This window comes from Sinocyclocheilus grahami, unplaced genomic scaffold (genome assembly GCF_001515645.1).
Source record: "Sinocyclocheilus grahami isolate Dianchi unplaced genomic scaffold, SAMN03320097.WGS_v1.1 scaffold218.1, whole genome shotgun sequence".
In the NCBI taxonomy this organism is placed as follows: domain Eukaryota; kingdom Metazoa; phylum Chordata; class Actinopteri; order Cypriniformes; family Cyprinidae; genus Sinocyclocheilus; species Sinocyclocheilus grahami.
Window position 1 is genome coordinate 151,998 of NW_015505397.1, and position 22,689 is coordinate 174,686.

At 35.3% G+C, this 22,689-nt stretch overlaps 1 protein-coding gene across 3 annotated transcripts in view; it reads left to right on the top strand.

Moving 5' to 3' along the window:
• Positions 1–22,671, top strand: part of sec24b (SEC24 homolog B, COPII coat complex component) — a 27,868-nt gene extending 5,197 nt beyond the window's left edge. Inside the window, exons 4-23 of one of the 3 annotated variants that reach the window (XM_016287053.1) lie at positions 4,435–4,518; positions 4,621–4,784; positions 4,867–5,051; positions 5,177–5,279; positions 6,123–6,249; positions 6,586–6,695; positions 6,771–6,883; positions 6,963–7,081; positions 7,920–7,975; positions 8,166–8,372; positions 9,459–9,582; positions 9,674–9,832; positions 12,855–13,028; positions 13,149–13,259; positions 14,878–15,053; positions 16,441–16,578; positions 17,547–17,651; positions 17,760–17,852; positions 21,194–21,297; positions 22,408–22,522. In XM_016287053.1, coding sequence (XP_016142539.1) covers positions 4,435–4,518; positions 4,621–4,784; positions 4,867–5,051; positions 5,177–5,279; positions 6,123–6,249; positions 6,586–6,695; positions 6,771–6,883; positions 6,963–7,081; positions 7,920–7,975; positions 8,166–8,372; positions 9,459–9,582; positions 9,674–9,832; positions 12,855–13,028; positions 13,149–13,259; positions 14,878–15,053; positions 16,441–16,578; positions 17,547–17,651; positions 17,760–17,852; positions 21,194–21,297; positions 22,408–22,522 — 2,567 coding nt within the window. Of the gene's footprint in view, positions 1–4,434; positions 4,519–4,620; positions 4,785–4,866; positions 5,052–5,176; positions 5,280–6,122; positions 6,250–6,585; positions 6,696–6,770; positions 6,884–6,962; positions 7,082–7,919; positions 7,976–8,165; positions 8,373–9,458; positions 9,583–9,673; positions 9,833–12,854; positions 13,029–13,148; positions 13,260–14,877; positions 15,054–16,440; positions 16,579–17,546; positions 17,652–17,759; positions 17,853–21,193; positions 21,298–22,407 lie in introns of all 3 variants that reach the window. The other 2 variants (XM_016287052.1, XM_016287054.1) reach the window with 2 other exon arrangements.
• The last annotated feature ends 18 nt before the right edge of the window (positions 22,672–22,689 follow it).

A 22,689-nucleotide genomic window follows, 5' to 3' on the forward strand; every position in this document is an offset into this window, starting at 1 on the left:
TGAGTTACTTTTTCAAATAAGTAACGCCATTTACTTTTTTTTCCCCATTTATTGATTGAAAGCTCTCCTGTCCCCATGTTGAGAGAAATCGGGAGTAAGATGTTACTTTAGTTCTAGAATAAATGTGAACATGCATCTCACTCACAAAAAAAAAAAAACGGATTTAATTTTCCTCAAAATTAAAAAAAAAAAAAAAAACCGGTTAAAAGTAACTCAGAATATGACACAAAGCTGCAATAATTAAATATGTTACATAATACAAATATCCTTTATATATTTAATCCCATTTTATTAACCAATTTGCTGCTGACCTTCGATGATCCTATTCAACCATACAAATAAGCACAAATTACACAAGATAAACTAACAATTCTTCTTCTTTTATTACTGAAGAGTGTTGAACTTTCTTCTTCTGCGTTCTATTGTACAGACGTGAATTTACATTTCCTTTTTGGTGCGAAAGGGCTTTTACATTTGCCAAAAATACAACTTTTTATATTAAAAGCAAACAAGCAAGCCCAACCCAGATTTAAAAAGTAACGCAAAAGTAACGTAATGCATTACTTTCAATAAAAAGTAACTAAGTAACGTAATTAGTTACTTTTTTAGGAAGTAACGCAATATTGTAATGCATTACTTTTAAAAGTAACTTTCCCCAACACTGAATATTAATGTGATGTTCTGTCAGTAACAATAAAACAGAACATGGATCTTTTTGTCATGGAAAACAATAATGAGTCTAAAAACATGAATAGCTCCGAATTGTCATATTGTCATTTCTAGAATACATGAATTAAGGAAGGAAATTCAACAAATGGTGTCCAGTTATTGTTGTGGAAATTAATATGGTTATAATTAATATGGTTATTGGAAATTAAAATGTTTGTTATCTTAACATCTTCATGCCCTTTAGTCGCAGATTAGTTAGCAGATTAGAGCTGAACAGTGATATAGTTAAATTTTGTGATGATACAAGCAATCAAACAGTTGAGATTTGCTATTTAGTATATATCCCTACATACTGTATATATGGGGATAAATTTGAACAAACAGAGTGGTGTGATAATATAGTTAAATTTTGCAACAAAAAAAGTCAGCCAGTTGAGATAGAATATATCGCTTTAGATGAGGATAAAGTTGGATATCATATACAGTGGGTACGGAAAGTATTCAGACCCCCTTAAATTTTTCACTCTATGTTATATTGCAGCCATTTGCTAAAATTATTTAAGTTAATTTTTTTTCCTCATTAATGTACACACAGCACCCCATATTGACAGAAAAACACAGAATTGTCGACGTTTTTGCAGATATATTAAAAAAGAAAAACTGAAATATCACATGGTCCTAAGTATTCAGACCCTTTGCTCAGTATTTAGTAGAAGCACCCTTTTGATCTAATACAGCCATGAGTCTTTTTGGGAATGTATGTATGTCTCCATAATGGACTGGTAATCTTAGTAACCCTGTTTGCTCCTGCTTCCTACAGAAGTGTGTGAGAGTGTTGTGGGCAGATTGTATTTTTAGCACTTCATTATGAAGTGTGTGTTGGGGTGCTGTGTTTTCTCATGGGGAGTTTGGATGTGTCATGTTTTAGCCTGCTACCAATTCATCACACACTCCAGAGGTTTCATCATCCTCGTTGAGTGAAATAGCTCCTTTCTTGGACTTCTTGCACTCGAGGGGGAGTCTCGGGTTTGTTTTTTTGTTTGTTTTTTTTCATGCACCCAAACTAAAATTTAATGTGTCCACTTATGTTCCGTGTGGATGTTTCATTCTCAATCTGTTCTTGAGTTCAGGTTGCTGATCCAGTGAGGTAGTAGATTAGGCACAGGATAACCATCGCTTACCCAATCACAGCCCGTCTCTCTCTCTCTCTCTCTCTCTCTCTCTCTCTCTCTCTCTGGGCAGATTGTATTTTTAGCACTTCATTATGAAGTGTGTGTTGGGGTGCTGTGTTTTCTCATGGGGAGTTTGGATGTGTCATGTTTTAGCCTGCTACCAATTCATCACACACTCCAGAGGTTTCATCATCCTCGTTGAGTGAAATAGCTCCTTTCTTGGACTTCTTGCACTCGAGGGGGAGTCTCGGGTTTGTTTTTTTGTTTGTTTTTTTTCATGCACCCAAACTAAAATTTAATGTGTCCACTTATGTTCCGTGTGGATGTTTCATTCTCAATCTGTTCTTGAGTTCAGGTTGCTGATCCAGTGAGGTAGTAGATTAGGCACAGGATAACCATCGCTTACCCAATCACAGCCTCTCTCTCTCTCTCTCTGGTCTATTATGGTTTCAGTTGGGTTATGGAGGATTAGTGTTAGGTTAAGCTCTTCTGAGGATTATTGTCTTCTCTAAGAGTCCTGATTCTGTAATATCACTGAATATCAGCAAGTAAATGGGAAATTTAGCTTTAAATTGCATACACATCATGAGAGCAGTGGAGTGTGTTCTGGGTGGATTTGGGTAGGTGTTTGAGGGGTTTTTCTCTGTCTGATATGGTTCATGAAATGGAGATTGTTACTGGTTTCAGTGGCTAATCACTATTCACAAATGGCAATAGTTGGTCGATATTGCGTTCAAATTTATATTTATTTATATAGATATGATTGCATGCATGTTTTCTTATTTACTTAAAGGGGAGACTATTTGCTATATTATAATATTTTAATATTAAACATGGCTTGAATTTCGGTGTGGGATTGTGCATAATTCTAATGATTCCAGCAGTTTCCGCACTTGTAACACTGGAAATTCCCGCAAATATTTCAGCGTGGAAGACGCTCGCGACAGATGACGGAATGTATCATTTTCACGTGCTTTTGAGTCTTATAATTTTAAACATTCAAGTGCTCGATTCAGTACTTGCGCGCTCTCCGTGAGACCTTTTTCTGTGAGCTCACATCCAAAGCATGCACACAGAGCCGCATCTGAGAGCGCGCAATGGCCAATTTATACTAGTATATAGGCTATTAAGTGAATGTAAACAGTTGAGAAACAAAACTTGTGTAACAGTTAGATCCGTGCATGAGGTCTTAAAGAGACAGCAACCTAAATAAACCTGCTGCTGTCTGTCATTAATGTTTATTTATACATTGAAGACTAACACGTGTTATTTTAAAGTTAAAGAGGTTATTCAATTTCTGTGGTATTTCTGTACCTGAATATTACTGTTATACCAACCTGAAAAAGCACAATTAATTTTAGTTGTATCTTGTTATTGTATTTGTTTGTGCCATTGCTTGTCATTTATCTATTCTTATTTTATTACGGACTGTTTACTTGTCTTTTTTATTAAAATAAATTCTATTCAGAGTTTGAAATCAAAGGTTTTTTTTAAGTATCTTCCTCACCATATAAATATGAATCGACAACATTATAAATTGTAAAACACAAATCCCCCCCCCCCCAATTTCCAAAAATATATATATATATATATATTAGGACTGTTAATTAATTAGTTATGAAAAAAATTATTTTAATAAAATATTTTAACACTGCAAACGCACTGGCCCCGCCCCCAAACCTGTACGCCATCTTGCATTTCATACAGTTGAATGTTGACAAACATGATACAGAACAGCAACTTCATAAATGCAGTTATGCACTAAAATTCATGATATTTGGGCAAAAATGGCCCTGTATAAGTTTTTGTCTCATTTTTATATCACAATAAGCGATATCACACGAGCAGCGAGAGCAAAATAACACGAGTGCTGTTTTTACACGAAAAGCAAGAGTGCAAATGTGATTTTTATACAACAGTTCAGTAAGTTAATAAAAAAAAACTTTAAAAAAAAGTTAATATTGTGTGTTTTTGCCCAATTTTGCCAACAAAAATATTACCTATAAAGCCATTTATTGTTGTACGTTTCCGAGCAGCACGGCGGTGTTTAGTTTCTGAATGAATCCTCGTTTTGAACAAATCGTGTGAACCAATGATTCAAAGGCCCATTGATAGAGAGGGCCGTTTACTTTATTCCTGAATGAATTATCCGTTTGAACCAATCGAATGAATGAATGACTCATAAAGACATTTAACGCCACCTGCTGGCAGTTTTATTTTGAAGACCGCTGGTAACAAAGCTGTTTTGGTTATCAATGACTTTCATTGCATTAACAAAAAATACTAAAAAAATAGATGCTTCTCAAATTATCTTCTTTTATCTTCCATAATATGTGCTATAAAAAATTCTTCACTGACCCCAAACTTTTGAACAGTGTTGAATATGCATATCATTTCTGGACATAATATGCCACACAGAGACCTCTGCAAAAAAAATTAAAAATGAAGCTGCTGAATCAGTGTTTCGAAAAATTTGGTGAAATAGTTAAAGTATGCATTCCTAAGTTTTTGAGTAATTTACTTTTGTGCATCAAAATGAGAACAGTCCTAAAATACACATGCCGCTTGCCTGTGTGTTTGTAAACTCTCACAGGTGGAGACAGCTCGTCTACAACAACAGGCAGCGCCTCTCCGGTTCCCAACAGTTATGAGTCTGTAGAGGGCGGCGGTTATTCGGGTACATCATTACAAGCCTCACTAAGACATCTCCATGCCAGATCTACTCTTGAATGATTTGCCAACACACATTCATCTGGGCTTTCTCTCTTTCTTCAATCAGATCTTGCCGCTCCTCCAACTAGTGTTCCTGCCAAACAAGCTCCACCCTTCGGATACAATTATCCAACCATGCATCCTGCTTACCAACAAAACCCCGCCCCCAGACCAGACTCCTCCCCCTCTCACGGAGGGTACAACCCACCAGGATACCAGCCGTACTCGCAGGTATTGACACTAGTTTGTGATTCAGAAAGTCTGTGTCATTTAGGCAGAGGTTTATAAAATGGCTGTGTTTGTGTTTTTGTAGCCTTTCCCGTCTCTGTCTGAGCTGTCATCAGCGTTAGGAGGCCTCGGCGGCGTTTCTGAACTGGAGGCTGAAACCTTGAGACCTGTGAATCTACTCCAGGAGAGAAACATCCTTCCTCCCAAACACGCACCTCCACCTGAGCCCAACCTGAGCAACGACCTGCGCAAGGTCAACTGCAGCCCCGAGTAAGAGCAGAGAGATGACACACGTGTTTGTAGGAGGTTGTGGTTTCACACAACTGGTGCAGACAGAGAAGCAGCTTTGTTTTTGTTTAACAGTTTCTCTTTCTTTCTTTGGCTTTCTCGTCCAGCACTTTTCGCTGTACACTCACTAACATTCCTCAGACTCAAGCGCTGTTGAATAAAGCTCGTCTGCCTCTTGGATTACTGCTGCATCCCTTCAGAGATTTAACGGTAGGAGCAGAAAGCACAACTCAAACACAAACCATGGTCTGGTTGATGTACTGTGTAATAGTTATAGATGTACACTAACATTCAAAAATATATTTTTTAAATGAATGATTCACTAAGTATGCATTAAATTGACATTAAATGCATTTATAATGTTACAAAAATTTCAAATAAAGGCTGTTCATTTGAACTTTTTATTCATCAAAGAATCCTGGAAAAGAATTATCACTCTTTCCACAGAAAGCAGCACAACTGTTTTCAACTTTGATAATAATCAGAAAAGTTTCTTGAGCAGCAAATCAGCATATTAGAGTGATTTCTGAAGGATCATGTGACACTGAAGACTGGAAAAAAAATTCAGCTTTGCTGTCACAGGAATAAATTGCATTTTACAATATATTTAAATAGAAAACAGTTATTTTAAATAATACAAATATTTCACAATATTACAGTTTTTGCTAAATTTTTTATCAAATAAACGAGCGTGAGAGGCTTGAACTGTGAAGTATGTTGGACAGACCTATTGATTGGATGGTTTTTGGCCATTTTAAGATTATCCATTTTAAGAAAGTACCATCATGAACACATGATCCCATTTAATATATTTTAGTAAACTTCACTCGGAGTTCCCACATGAGGGTAAACCGTTTTTATCAGGTTTTGATATGAAACCGTCTGAATTACAGATAACGGTGTCATAAACGGGTGTCATACTGCCTTATCTAGAGCTTTACTGACACAACATTAGAACATGATAGTGCAGATTTAATTCTCTCTTCATTAACTCTCTCTCTCTCTCTCTCTCTCTCTCTCTCTCTCTCTCTCTCTCTCTCTTTGTCTCTGCAGCAGTTACCAGTCATCACCTCTAACACTATAGTTCGTTGTCGTTCATGTCGGACATATATAAACCCTTTTGTTTCGTTTCTGGATCAGCGCAGGTGGAAGTGTAATCTGTGTTACAGAGTCAATGATGGTAAGACTCAAATTGCAATTGTGTTTGGTTAGTCTGGTTTAGGATTTCTCAAACTGGGGTTAATGAAGGAAATTGATTGAATCATAAAAACTAAATTTAAAATAAAACATTTTAAAATAAAAGCAATCAAAATAAAACACAAAAACACACAAAGATTAAATGTTTTATTTGTTTGCCTGCATGTTATGTGACCATAAACTGACATTAGAGAACCGTGAACAAAGTTATTGTACCATAAGTTACGATTAAATTCTCTAAAATAAATTCTGTTTTCTCACATTAACATGTTCCTGAGTGTTTCGTTATGTTCTGATAAATTGTCGTCTTTTCAATCAGTCCCTGATGAGTTTATGTATAATCCTGTAACTCGTTCATACGGTGAGCCTCACAAGAGACCAGAGGTCCAGAATTCAACTGTGGAGTTCATCGCTTCCTCTGATTACATGGTGAGTGTTTTCCCGTCTTCAAAGAACTTTAATGCTATGATTGCATTTTATTTGACGTTTGTTTTCTGTCTCCAGCTTCGGCCTCCTCAGCCTGCTGTGTACCTGTTCGTGTTGGATGTGTCTCATAATGCTGTGGAGTCGGGCTACTTGAATGTGTTTTGCCAGTCATTGCTGGACAACCTAGAAAAGTGAGATATTACAGGTGATGAAATGTTTTTGAGTGTCACACACCTCAGATGTGACCACGCATGCATGTTTCTCTCTCAGGTTGCCCGGAGATACTCGTACACGCATCGGGTTTGTGACGTTTGACAGCACCGTCCACTTTTATAACCTGCAGGAGGGTCTTTCTCAGCCTCAGATGCTGCTGGTGTCTGATATTGATGGTAATCCTGTCTGATTCTCTTACTTTTCTTTCTCTGTTCACCGATTTTGGCTTTGCACATTAAGAGAGACTTTTATTTAATTAATCAGCAATGTTTTGTAACTGCAAATTGCCCAGTTTTGATTGATATAGCCACTTTCGCACAAGATATGTTATATTATACTAAAATTTCATATCTTGTCTTTACTCGACAAACCACTTTTATTGTATATGTATAATATTATTTAATGTATTATATATTTATAATATATATTTAATGAATTTTATATATCTATATATATATATATATATAGAGAGAGAGAGATAGAGATATTTGTGTGTGTATTTTGGGTGTATATATATATATAAAATAAAATATTACTATTTTAGTATTACTTATTTATTATTTATCTAAATTTGTGATATCTGAAAATTTCATGTCTAATGATTCTGCATTTGCAACAGGATTTGGTCAGAAATCAATATTTTCACATTTTGCGATTTGCTCTGCAATAAGATATATAGAATATAATCTCATATTGCTGCTGCTGCTGCTTCAATATCAAGACACTAGAAGTAGTTAAAGGGTTAACTAGCAAGCAATTCCTTTTTGTCGTCAAATTAAGCATGTTTTGGTCAAACTATACTTGAAATATGTGTATATCCCTGAAAACAAAAAGCACCATGCTTTCACAAAGCATGCAACATACAGATATTATTTCATTTCATTGCATTGCAGTTTTGTGGTTTATTAATCACACAAGGCTATATTGGCTTTTTTATTGTGCATTCATAACAGGCCTACAGAACATTGCATTGCATCTGAGTGATTGAGAGATGTTTGTTTTTGATTCTCTTAGATGTCTTCATCCCAACACACGACAATCTGCTGGTGAATCTCAAAGAGAGTAAAGAGGTTGGAATTTTATTGTTCTCTCTGTCTGTATTTTAAGACCTTATATCTCTGTGTGTGTGAGGTCAGATGTGTTTGTGTTCCCATTTCCCGGCTTCATCTTTTGTCTCTGTATCACACAAGCTTTGATATGTGACACCATTTTTGCAGCTGCGTTATCTGACAGAAAGTGTGTCTGTGCATGTGCTCGCAGCTGGTGAAGGACCTGCTGAACGCGCTGCCGGGGATGTTCACGCACACGCGTGAAACTCAGAGCGCTCTGGGTCCGGCTCTGCAGGCGGCGTATAAACTCATGTGCCCAACAGGAGGCCGGGTGTCAGTGTTTCAGACCCAGCTGCCCACCCTCGGCGCTGGACTCCTGCAGTCACGGGAAGACCCCAACCTCAGATCCAGCACCAAGGTAACGCTCCTGAATCATCATTCAACTTAAACAGACCCTGATCATGCATAAATGCAAACATTCATATGAGTGGCTGCTCAGTGATTGGAACATGTGAAGTTTTTCAACAAGTTATAAGAGAATTAACATTTACCAGCATAGAAATTGGCCCTACCAAGTTGTTGAAGTCATGAGTTTTTTTAAAAAGTCCTAAATTCAGTTTAGACTAAATTAAATTTCGTAAATAGTATAACAAAAGTCTTAAGGGGTCTTCAATTTTGGGACGGAAAAACTATTTATGTTTAACATAAATTGGCTTTATATTAAACTATTAAACTTAAAAGTTCATGATTCCATTAAATAAATGTGTGCACTGCATGTTCAAAGTCAAAACGTGGTGCTGTTACACAGTTCACAATAATTTAATACCACGCATTTATGCCAAGCGAGTCTTTATGATCTGTCTTTGATGAATTATGACAGTGTTTACTTTATGGTGATAAGATTGTATTATGTTGTAAATGGTTTTAGATATTTTATCTTGCTTATGATTTTAAATGAGCAGCTGGAAGTCTGTGTATTTCAGACTTGTTTAAAATTAAAGGTCCTGCATTATATACCTTTTTAAAAGAGTGTTTTGTTTTAAAGAGTTTTGGGTTTGTTTGTTTTTTGGATATTATTGGTATTTTCATTACTCAGTAAAACTGTATCTGGAATTTAAGTCAACATAAACTCTTCTGGCTTCTCTCTGTGAAGAAAAAAACAAACATTAACTCACTCAATTTAACTAGTATAAGCACAATAATCTTTTGTTGCCTTTAACTACATTATTATTTTATCAGCAAAATCCAATATCAACCAATATTGATACTGTATGTTACTACATAAGCCAGTTTCGAAACACATGTATATGCTCAATAAAACATGTATTTTAAAATTTCAATTACCCTGTTTGGCAGTTAAATGTGTTCCTGTTTAATTAACTAAAAGTATTTCTAATACTTATACATGTTTTATTGTGATTTAAAAAAAAATTACAGATACTTAATTATGTTTCAGTGAATGTTTCTGTGCTTTGAGCGTTTTTGTTGGCTTGTTTGTGTTCAGAATGTCCAGCACTTGGGTCCTGCTACAGACTTTTACAAGAAACTGGCTCTGGACTGTTCTGGACAGCAGATCGGAGTGGATCTGTTCTTACTGAGCTCCCAGTACTCAGACCTGGCTTCTTTAGGTACACATGCACACACTTAATGTTCTTTCTCAGCTCTTAGTTATATGTGCCCTAAAGTTGTGAAACAAGATCTTTTATTCTTCTTGTGCAGCATGTGTGTCCAAATACTCAGCCGGCAGTGTCTTTTACTACCCGTCCTTCCATCATGTTCACAATACCGCTCAGAGCCAGAAATTCCAGAAAGATCTGCAGCGATACCTCACCAGAAAGATCGGATTTGAAGCCGTCATGAGGATCAGATGCACCAAAGGTAAGGAGGTGGAGATACACAAGCTTTGTTTGACACTGCCACACAGGCACGTGGAGGGGGGGTGCGGTGGGTGCTTGAGCACCTGCCCCTTTTCCCCTAAATGCCCAAAGTGCCCTTTTGTCAAGGCAATTTTTATTTTTTTGTAATTAAACGCCATTTTGTGAAGACCTGCCCAATCTAATTATTAGTAAAATTAATGAATAATAATTTAGCCGTAAATAAAATTATCCACATGATGATGACCTTTCACCCGACGTTGCGATCTCATCCGGGATGTCACATTCAGACACCTTTAATTTAGCGCACTACCCGGATGCCTTCATAACGTCCGCGGCTGCCGGTAAGTGGAGTTCTCAGCGGAGCGGTGTGCTTTGTAAACTTATATTATTAAATTATTATTATTTTACAAGAACGGCATGAAGAGAGCATACACAGCTGTTGTTTATATTGCTGTTTGTAGTCTGTGGAAATAAGGTTAGCTGCAGCAAGGGGCTGTAATATTTTTGTTCAATATTTTCCTAATGATAATTTTATGATCGGTTTATAAAGGCTACTACGAGCACATTTTCCCCATTTTCATCACAGAATAAGGCAGGAAATATATTCTATAGTTTCTTAAATGATATGTCAATCAGTTATTATATATAATCAGCATTAATCATATAGTTTATTTATTACCTGGAGATAACTTGAAAAACACACATAAACCGTATATTTTCGCAACCGTGTGTTTATTGTCGTCACGTTTTTTCTGCTTTTTATGACTAAAAACGATTACTTTGAACTTGAAATACGTAGAGTGCCTTAAAAATAATTATCACAACACCGATAAAACAGGCTTATAGTGATTTTCTCATCCTCCGATTTATACTTATCAATCCTGTTTTTATTATCATTATCATTCAAAAAATTAATAAATTCAGAAAAGGATTAGAATATAATTCTATTTTAAATAAGACAGAAATATATTTTTTCTACAACAACAGTAGTGTTTACAACAGCAAAACCCCCATACCCTGTAAACGCAATAATAATAATAATAGGCCTAATATAATTCCGTTTCTAATTCCAGAGTGATTAAGAGGTGCAAAGAAACATTTCTTTAACTTTTAAAATTAAAATGGTCTTTTCTGTTGTGCTTCTTTTTCAGAACTGCATCGCGGCATTTGCTGCTATACAGAAGCATCCGTTTCGATACACCTATCAGCAAGGAGCACAGCCCTATTAAAAGCCGTGCTCCATGTGCCCCTTTTATACTTTGAGCACTTGCCCCTCTAATGGTCTCTGCACGGCCCTGCTGAGTTTTGTTACCGTTCTGTGCCAATTATCCGCTATTTCCAGCACTTAATCAAGCCACTCTTCTTTAAAACACGAGGACGTTTTATTTCACGTCATTACTAGAATACAAGAGTCTGTCCTCGCTGCAGCTTGCAGCACGATGACGTAGCTGGACTATATCCACTACGTAGTGGATATTTTACGTGCATGCGCAGTAGTAGGTCTCGAATAAATTCATATTTTTATTTACATTTTATCATTTTGCAGACGCTTTTATCCACAGCGACTTAGTCTATGAAGTGAAGTCTAACGCAGTACAAGTAGCAAGGGTTTTTGACCTACATTACATATCTACACGATGACCTACATTACATTACAATGTAAAAACTATAATGTCTAAATTCATCCGCAATGTTTTCGTCTATACCGGCAACTTCAAAGCTTTATTTTATAAAGGCTACTACGAGCACCTTTTCCCCATTTTCATCACAGAATAAGGCAGGAAATATATTCTATAGTTTCTTAAATGATATGTCAATCAGTTATTATATATAATCAGCATTAATCATATAGTTTATTTATTACCTGGAGATGACTTGAAAAACACACATAAATCGTATATTTTCGCAATCGTATGTTTATTGTCTTCACGTTTTTTCTGCTTTTTATTCAGCTCAGCTACAGTGATAGCCGAATGTTTTTGTCCATATTAGGGATTTCCTGCAGGTCATAAGTCATTCCTTCTATGAGTCTGTTTTGGACTTTCTGCACAAGAGCGCCCTCCGGCTTCAAGTATGAATTAAACATAGGCCTACACTGCATCCAGATATTTACTTCTCCTCATTTTGGATACGAATAAAACGTCAGGTCATGCATAGACTATCTATACTGTCTCTTTGAATGTAAATCTAGATTTAAATCTAGAAACCTCTACGTGAACACATCTGCCCGAATAAAGTGCGGAGGACGAATTTACATTTCACTCAAATTAAATATTAAAAATGCAGGTTCTTCACACAGCAATATAAACGAAGGTGCCTGTTCTCTTTCGTTCTTGCTGTTTGATTGGGAAAAGGGTGTCGAGGGGTCTTGTCTTTGTTATCTGACTAAAAAATATTACTTTGAACTTATATTATTACATTATTTATTTAAAAAAACGTAGAGTGCCTTAAAAAAAAATTTCACAACACTGATAAAACAGGCGTATACTGATTTTCCCATCCTCCGATTTATACTTATCAATCCTATTTTTATTATCATTAAAAAAATTAATTAAATAAATTCAGAACAGGATTAGAATATAATTCTATTTTCAATAAGACAGAAATATTTTTTTTACAACAACAACAGTAGTGTTTACAACAGCAAAACCACCATACCCTGTAAACTCAATAATAATAATAATAGGCCTAATAGAATTCTGTTTCTAATTCCAGAGTGATTAAGAGGTGCAAAGAAATTTTTTTTTAACTTTTAAACTTAAAATGGTCTTTTCTGTTCTGTGTTTCTTTTTCAAATCATTTGCTGCTGTCAATACAGAACCATCCGTTTCGATACACGTGTCAGCAAGGAGCACAGCCTTATTAAAAGCCGTGCTCCATGTGCCCGTTTTATACTCATGAGCACCTGCCCCTCCAAAGGTCTCTGCACGGCCCTGCTGCCACAGTTGCTTTGATTGACACTTTCATTAACCAGTATCTGTAGGGCCATTTTTTTAATGACACTTTCTCTGATTGGTCAATAGGCTTGTCCATCCACACTTTCCATGGCAACTTCTTTGTGCGCTCTACTGATTTGCTCTCTTTGGCCAACGTGAACCCGGACTCTGGCTTCGCTGTGCAGATGTCCATCGAGGAGAGTTTAGCTGATACGTCACTTGCTTGTTTTCAGGCAGCTCTTCTTTACACATCAAGCAAAGGTAATCAAGCATTTACACTAATCAAAAAAAGAGAGCATTTTTGACATGTTTAGAACATCAGACCACTCCCACAAGCTGAGTAGGATTTCCCTTTGATTGGTATGCGTTTTTGATTGACAGGGAAACGTAGAATCCGAGTGCACACTCTGTGTCTGCCGGTGGTCAGTCAGTTGAGTGAAGTGTTTGCTGGAGCCGATATCCAGGCCATCACATGCCTGCTGGCCAACATGGGTGAGTAGAACAAACACACTGACATTTTAATTGCAGTATATTTTGTCAATACTTTGTGCACAGTGTCCTGTTGCTAGTATGTATATATTGTGTTTCTAGTATGTATGTGTTGTATGTATTTTTATATATATGTATTGTATGCATTTATAGTAGGGCTGCAACTAAAGATTATTTTGATTTTTTCCCCCCCAAATTAATCTGTTAAAATGATTATTAAAAAAACAGTTGTTTGAATTAAAAATACTTTTTAATCCATTATTTACAGTATCTTATGTAGGCTATGCACAAAAAAAAGCATTTGAAACTTACTTTCTGAAAGTAAAAGTTGATAAAGATTGTAAAAAATAATAAAGAAACAAAAGTACAGACTCAATGTTTACTGGTACAAGGTTGGAGGAGCATACATTTACTTACTTAAACATTACATTTATACTCTGTGTAATATGGAAGTAAATTAATTACAAAAGTTTAGACAAAATTGGCATAGTTGAAATGCAATAATTAAAAAAGAAATGCATTGCATTACCTGTTCTTGAAACACCACCTATAATATTTGGCAAGCAGTTTTCGGTCCATTTTATTTCGCTTTACAAATTTGCTTCTACAAATTCAGTGGTTCAAATTCGGAAGAATATTCAGCATTGCACATCCGGGACCTGCAGGAATGCAGTAGAGTACCGATGCATAATCTCCATTAGAGTCATATATTTAAACACAGTGCTTAAGGAAATGAAATCTGGGAGGTGAATTGATTAATGCATTGTGTGTGTAATATATATAAATTATTATTTAATTTCATTAATTAATTTTTTTGGAAATATTCACAGCTTAAATATACAACCAAGTTGAATTTCAGAGCCGGATTGTTAATGCAATGCATTTTTTTCAGTGACTGTAATTCAACACGCGTTTCTTTTTTAAAGACTTTTGTCATTAATTTACTCTGTGTAAACTGTGTCTGTTCTCATAAGAAAATACAATTTTGAACTTACTTTAAATGTAAGAAATATTAAAGAAATTTTTTTTTATTTTAGTAAAAAAATTGCTCCTATGTCAAAGGGAGCTTCAAAATGGAAATAAGTTATGTGTTAAGGACAACGCATCTCAAACACAGAATGTAGTGTAAGCTGCTTTGGATAAAAGCAGCAGCCAAATGCGTAAATGTGACAGGACAAGTAGATGTTTTCCAAGCAGAGTGTGCAGATGAGATAAATCGATAATCAAAATTAGTTGTACTTTTATTTACATCAGGGGTCTCCAAACTCGGTCCTGGAGGGCCGGTGTCCTGCAGAGTTTAGCTCCAACGTGCCTCAACACACCTGCCTGGAAGTTTCTAGTATGCCTAGTAAGAGCTTGATTAACAGACTTAGTATGATCTTGATTATGTTCAGGTGTGTTTAATTAGGGTTGGCGCTAAACTCTGCAGGAGTTTGGAGACCCCTGATTTACATCTTCATTTAGGGATTATTTGTTGCAGCCCTAATTTAAGGTAATTTAATGACATACATTTTCAACCAGCATGATGTTGAAATGGAACAATAATCACTATGGATTATTAAGGTTGATTTCTGTTTTGCTTTGCTAGAAACATCGTCTCTGTCTTTGTATCTGTTCGCAGCTATCGATCGCTCCATCTCCTCCAGTCTGTCTGACGCGAGAGATGCATTAGTTAATGCCGTGGTGGATTGTTTAACGGCGTATCGCGCTAACGGCTCAAACATCCAGCCCTCCGGCCTGATCACCCCTGCCGCCCTGCGTCTCTTCCCTCTATATGTACTTGCTCTGCTCAAACAGGTGGGGGCACTGTATGCATATACGCCACCAGAGGTTCACCTACTAACCACATGTCATTGAAAAGCCATTAAAAGGATCAAATTCTTCATATTTTCTTAGGGGAAAAGTGCATGGCAGAAGGCCCCAGATCTGTAGAATGCAGTAAAAAAAATTGTTTTTTAAAAATCTGTTAACATTTGATATACTTCATATCAGGGGCGATTCTAGGATTTTCATTTTAGGGGGGCTCAGCCCCCAATGAGGGTATAATAATAAAAAAAATAATAATAATAATGTCTGACTAATAGGTTAGGGTGGTATACTAAACCTATTGCAGTATTCCAACAATTGAGTACTGAATAAGCCAAATACAAGTCTTCCTGATCTCTCACACACACACACACACACACATTTATTGTTTGTATTTCTAGTACAAACCTCTTTCATTAGCTCAAGTATACAAACATCTTTCTATGCTCCTATGCTCTACTGTCTGTCACTGTCTTCAATAATTTCTGGTTATGACTGTATGGTAGTTAATGCCACATGCACTGTAATATGTTTTATATTGAAAGTTCAATTTTCAAATGAAAATAGCAACATTTTATAAAGTATGCGTTCATATGTGTTAAGGTCTAACGTTACATTTTCGCTGGAGGAAACAGCTGTGGTTGACTAATAGGTTAGGGTGGTATACTAAACCTATTGCAGTATTCCAACAATTGAGTACTGAATAAGCCAAATACAAGTCTTCCTGATCTCTCACACACACACACACACACACATCTTTACTGTTTGCATTTCTAGTACAAACCTCTTTCATTAGCTCAAGTATACAAACATCTTTCTATGCTCAAGTAGCCTACTGTCTGTCACTGTCTTCAATAATTTCTGGTTATGACTGTATGGTAGTTAATGCCACATGCACTGTAATATGTTTTATATTGAAAGTTCAATTTTCAAATGAAAATAGCAACATTTTATAAAGTATGCGTTCATATGTGTTAAGGTCTAACGTTACATTTTCGCTGGAGGAAACAGCTGTGGTGTGATGAGGGGTGAATACAGCGAAAACTTTACAGTAGATGGGAAACCGATTGCTCCCCCATGACATTTAGTAAACTGTATTTATGACAAAGAACTGCACAGATGGAGATATAACAATCTACTGATAAACACACACCTTGTCATCTGTTTCTCGCTCTGCGGATTGAAGAACGCGCTGAAAGACGGGGAGGAGCCGAAGTCTGCCGCCGTTTTCATATGAAATTTAAAAGGGACTGACGCGATCATGAATTTGTGTACAGTTTATGGAGCTAATCGCAAAATTTTTTTAGGAGGGCTGAGTAGAAGTTTTGGGAGGCCTAGCAACGCCCATGCTTCATATGTTGTGTGTTTGGTCCTTCAGAAAGCTCTGCGGACTGGCACCAGCACCCGTCTGGATGAGCGAGTGTTTTCCATGTGTGAGTTGAAGAGTCAGCCGCTGCTGCAGATCATGCGCATGGCTCATCCGGACCTGTACCGCATCGACAACATGACCGAACAGGTAACACACATTCATACGGGTGTGGAATATAATGGTGCAGGATTGTAGAGTCCCTCCATACTGATTAATATTCCTTATCACCATCTGTTACTATTGAGCCTTTGAGCAGCAGATTTAATCCCAGGTTATTCAGGGAGCGCTGGCCCTTTAATTAGCAACAGTATTATTATTTTTCTGCAAAAAAATTCTCCCTAAATGACATCATGCAAAGACATAACATAGTCATACTACAATAATACAAACATCAAACACATTGAGTAATACTTTATAGTAAGGTTTCATTTGTTAACATTGCTAAACTTACATTCGTTAACAAAGAACTAACAATGAAAACAGATATGAAGCATGTATTCATCTTTGTCAAATCTATTGGTGAATGTTTAAATTAACATTAACTAATCAAAAGTATCTGTTAACATTAGTTAATGGACATGAGATAACAAGTTAAAAATGAACAGCTGTATTTTTATTAACTAACATTAACAAAGATTAATAAATACTATAACAAGTTAATTTATCATTGTTAGTTAATTTACATTAATGCATTAACTAACATTAACTAATGTTACCTTATTGTAAAGTGTTAACCATTCTTGCTTTAAAATTATTGCAGTTCTTATAACTAAACAGAGTTTTGGCCAAAAATGTTGTGATTTACATATCAATATGACAATAATATTAATTATTTTTATATTATTAACTATTATTGTTTATTATAATTGCTATTATTTACTAAATATATTTTTAGTAATATTTTTATTAAGAACTAAAAATCTTAAAACAAAATAAGAAATATTACTATTGTTTTATATATGTATTTTAATTTAAAAGTTAATTCATAGATAATATAATAAATACTTTTATTGTTATTTATTTATTATTATTACTATTATTTTTTAAATAAATTACAGAACAGAATGGTGAAGTGTGGGATAGATTGAATAGATTGTGTTGTATCTGTCCTCTAGGCTGCGCTGCATCTGAATGACTCTGTGATTCCTCAGCCTCCCTTACTGCAGCTCACTGCAGAGAAACTCACTAGAGAGGGAGCCTTCCTCATGGACTGTGGCAGTGTAAGCATCACTGCGCGAAAACACATGAATTTATCAAGACAGAGCAACATTGTGTTGCGGCAGCTTCTCTCATTAATTCTACTCTGATTTCTGCCCTTCGCACTGTAGGTGATGTTTTTGTGGGTGGGGAAGTGCTGTAACGAGACATTTATACGGGACGTGTTGGGCTACCCCAATTATGCATCCTTACCCTCCAACATGGTGAGTGTGTGTGTGTGTGTGTGCGCATTGTGAACTGTTTTCCATTTCTCACAAGTATCTTCTTTCACCCTGTCGTGTTAAAGGTGTCATATATTTATCCTAAGGAAAACAGGATTGTTCTTGCTCTTTTGAAAAAAAGACACCCAAAGCTTACAACGTACTTGACACTAAGCTACATAAATGTAATTTTCAGAAATCACATTGCATTGATGTCACAAACACAAGCATATTGGCATAAAATCTTGCGTAATCAGACGTCATAAAGTTACCACCTATCCACACCTAATTAATATTCAGTGACTTAATGAATGACAGCTTGAACTGTGCCAATCATTGCAGAGGTCATTTACAGTGGGGCAAAAAAATATTTAGTCAGCCACCAATTGTGCAAGTTCTCCCACTTAAAAAAATGAGAGAGGCCTGTAATTTTCATCATAGGTATACCTCAACTATGAGAGACAAAATGAGAAAAAAAAATCCAGAAAATCACATTGTAGGATTTTTAAAGAATTTATTTGCAAATTATGGTGGAAAATAAGTATTTGGTCAATAACAAAATTTCATCTCAATACTTTGTTATATACACTTTGTTGGCAATGACAGAGGTCAGTCTCTCATAGTTGAGGTATACCTATGATGAAAATTACAGGCCTCTCTCATCTTTTTAAGTGGGAGAACTTGCACAATTGGTGGCTGACTAAATACTTTTTTTCCCCACTGTATATATATAGAGCTAAACTATATATTAACTTAACTAAAACTAAAACCATAAAAAAAAATGCATTACTTGAAATCAAATTAAAATGGACGGAAATGAAATAACCTAAAGCTAAAAAATGTATTATATACAAAAAGCACTAATAAAAATTAAAGATGCACCGATTGACCTGCCAGTGATCGGAATCTGCTGATTTTTCGCATGACCGGCCCGGATCAGTGATTGGCCAGCCAATCTCACGTCTTGCCGATTCTGAGCCGGCAATGACATCACAGCCACGCGCACACTCACAGTTAAACTTAAACAACATGTCGTTTCGCGTGAGAATGATTCTAATTTTAATTGAATTCAGTGTAAATGGTGACTGATAATGTATTTATGTCGTGCCAGATGAGGCTTGCACAGCCTGAGTGAGTGTGTGAGAGAGACAGCACACACAAAGTAACTCACAGAAATGTATATTAAAAAAAAAAGATATTTACAAAATATGATTTAGGTAAGCAGCATTATACGGCCATGATGTTTCCCCGAATATCAATATCAACACGATTGCAATGTGACACTGATTTTATACAATAGTATTTCAAAAAACAAGAAGTTCAAATTAAGTGACTTAGATTTTAGACAAAATATTGACTGTTTTTGCTCAATTTCGCTGACGAAAATAGTTCCGATCAAAGCCACAGCAGAACTGTTGTGTGTCTCCGAGCAACACATCAGTGTTTGGTTACTGAATGAATCCACGGTTTTGAACGAATCGAGTGAGTCAATGATTCAGTGACCCATTCATAAGGACAGTCACTTGCCTCGTTTCTGAATGAATCAGCCATTTAAATGAATCGGTTGAATGAATGAATAAATGACTCACTCATTAAAACAGACATTTGCCGCCACCTACTGGTGGTTTAGTCATATGTGAGAGAAAATCTGCAACTTAGTCCAGATTGGAGGAATTGTAATGTTTAATAATTTATTTTATTATGTAAATAATTTTTGCATTGAAATTTGCGTAGATATTTGTTTGTATATGCTGTCAATTATAGTTCTTAGAAAGAAAATCGTAATCGGCAAAAATCGGTATCGGCAGATCACACTTCCAAAAAATCAGAAATCAGAATCGGCCAAGAAAATTGCAATCGGTATTCTTGCATCTCTAATAAAAATGACAAAAACAGAACAAAATTACTAAAGCATAAATATATTGAAAACTTGAAAGAAACCGAAAACATCTATATAAAATCTAATTCAAAATATTACCAAAATCTGTAACAGTATTTCAGTGACACTAAAATAACACTGCAGTGTTTATGAAAACAAAATTTGATTATTTGTTGTTGCATGTTTTTTTTTTCTCTCCAGGGAAGAGGTTTGTCGATTGTGTGCCTCGTGTGTTAAAACAGCCTTCTTACCGCAGACACACATTGGCTCGTGTTTCTCAAACTCCTCTCTATTCATATAATCATATTCTCCACGTTATGAAAGCTGCTTCTGATCAGCATTAGAACATGAACCAAACTTTGTCTTGAGTTCAGCTCATTTGTTTTTCATTTTGGAAGGCTTCACTGTTGGTCTGCATTATCTCACCCTGCAGGGGATTGTGGGCCATGTGTCATTTCTCTAAATGATCCAAACCTCACACACTTCACTCCAGTTTCAAAACAAAACAAAAACCACTGACCTAAACATCTTGATGTTCCAGATTCTCCATACTGTGAAATCAGTTTGATTTTTTTTTTACCCAAATTTCATTTTATCTGTTATCTGTTAAAAATGTTTTCATTTTTCTGAATTCTGCTTTAATGTTTAAATGTTATGTTTGTAATCAGAAAGCATGTCTAATTAATTGAAATCATGCAACTTATAGAATTTAATAAAAATTCAATTTATTAAAAAAATAACAAATTGCATTTTAGGGCCCTATGAAATCAGTTGTATTTTTTTCTCAAATTCCTTTTATTTATATATAATATATATATATATATATATATATATATATATATATATATATATATATATATATAATTCCGTCTTTTTAATGTTTTAATTTTTCTTAATTTTGTATTAATGTTTAAATTAAATGTTACTGACCAAAAATGTATGTCTAAAATAATTGAAATCATGTAACTTATAGAATTTAACAATTTATTAAAAGTTTATCAAAAGTAAAATTTTTGGGGCCCTATGAAGTTTCCCAAAATTTCATTTTATTTTTAAATAATTCTGTGTTTTCAGTTTTAATTTTTATGAATTCCTTTTTAATGGTTTAATTGCATTTTAATAATTAAAAACCATGTCTAATCAATTTAATTCATTAAACTTAATCAACTTAATAATGTATTAAACTTTGTAATACAATAATAGTTTCACAATAAATAAATATATGATTTATTTCAGAAATTCTGCTTTAATTTATTTTGGATTTATGATTTAATACGTATATATTACCAAGGACAGTGATAATCAGAGTCAATAAACATATATAATTAATTTAATCTGTAAACGAATTTTATTTTTATTTTTTTGGCCGCAGAGCAGCGGTTTACCTTTCATCTTATTGACAAAAACAGAAGCAATTTTGGAATGAACTGAAAACACGTTTATTGTTGTTCTTGTTGATTCACAGACTGAGATCCCTGAGCTGCAGACGATGTATTCAGAGCGAACTCGAGCGTTCATTTCTTGGCTGCTGGAGTCTAGAACCTTCCATCCTGCTTTTCATGTGATCAAGTATGTCTGCTCTCTCGGTTTCTCCTAAATCCATACAGCGTTCTTCCTCTCCATCTTTCCCAATCTCTATATCTTTCCCTTTCCGCCCCAGTTATTCATAGTCGCAGGGCAGCATATTGTTCCTGAGGGAGGATGGTGTGTTTTTATGCTATCACAGACTGCCTCCTCTCTCAGTGGGAGTTGCATTCCTTCAAAAGTTTTTTTTTTTTAGATGTTGGATGGTTTTGAACTGCATGTTTTAAAAGAGCCCACTAACATTTCTCTCAGATTTAAAGAAATAGTTCACCCAAAAATGAAGTTACTCAGCGCCATGTCTTCCAAGATGTAGAAAAGTTTGAGAAAATACGATTTTGGAGGAAAAGATCGCAGGATTTTTCCTCTATTTAATGCTAGTAATCGTGTGTGTCTCAGTGGAGACCATTTTTTGATGGTCCAAAATATTTGGTCAATTAAGAAAATAGTTTTCTATTTTCTATTATAATCTTTATTCATATTTTGAATTAGTTTTTATTATTATATTTTCAATTTTCTTTGTAATTTTACTTTTAGTAATTTTGTGACTTATTTTCATTCTTTTTATAGTTTTTTTTTTCTCTCTATTTGTATTTAGCTTGCAATTAATTGAATTTATTTAATGGTATTTTTATTGTAGAATGTATTTGTTAAACTCATCTAAATTCAAAAGCTTTATTTCAGTAAAGAAAACAGGTTTTTAATAGTTTTAGTTTTAAATAACCAATTAATTTATTCTGTAAAAGCAAATATTTTGATGAAATGGGAAAAGTCTTGGTTCTCGGTGACTTTAATCGTTTTTTTTGGGGGGGGGGGGGGGTCTATAAAGGTAGTGGGACTAGAAACATTTTGGTTACCAGAATTCTTAAAAATATCTTCTAAAAAAACAGAATTTTTTATTTTTTTTTTGAATGGACTGTCCTTTCAAAGACCAGAAATCAAAATGTCCCTTATTTGCTTTATTTATGAATGTTCAGGATTTACATTTTGATGATAGATTGGAAGACACATGCATAGATAAATCATTTACAACAAAATGGGGCCAATTATGATGATTACGCATGATTTTAAGGCTCATTCAATATTGTCTTTCTCCAGGGACGACACCTCGGCCAAGACCAGCTTTTTCCAGCACCTCGTGGAGGACCGCACTGAATCTGCCTTCTCTTATTACGAGTTCTTGCTTCACATTCAGCAACAGATGTCGAAGTAGAATGGAAGAACCCCATAGAACTAGCCCCAGGTTTAAGGCTATAGCTTCTGTTCCGCGGCTCAACTTTAGCAAGGGAGCTCTTTGATTGGACCGCAGAGACACGCCCCCTGGCCCCACTGGCCAATCACAGCCTGTGGCCTGTCTGGGGGGGGGGGGGGGGGGGGTTT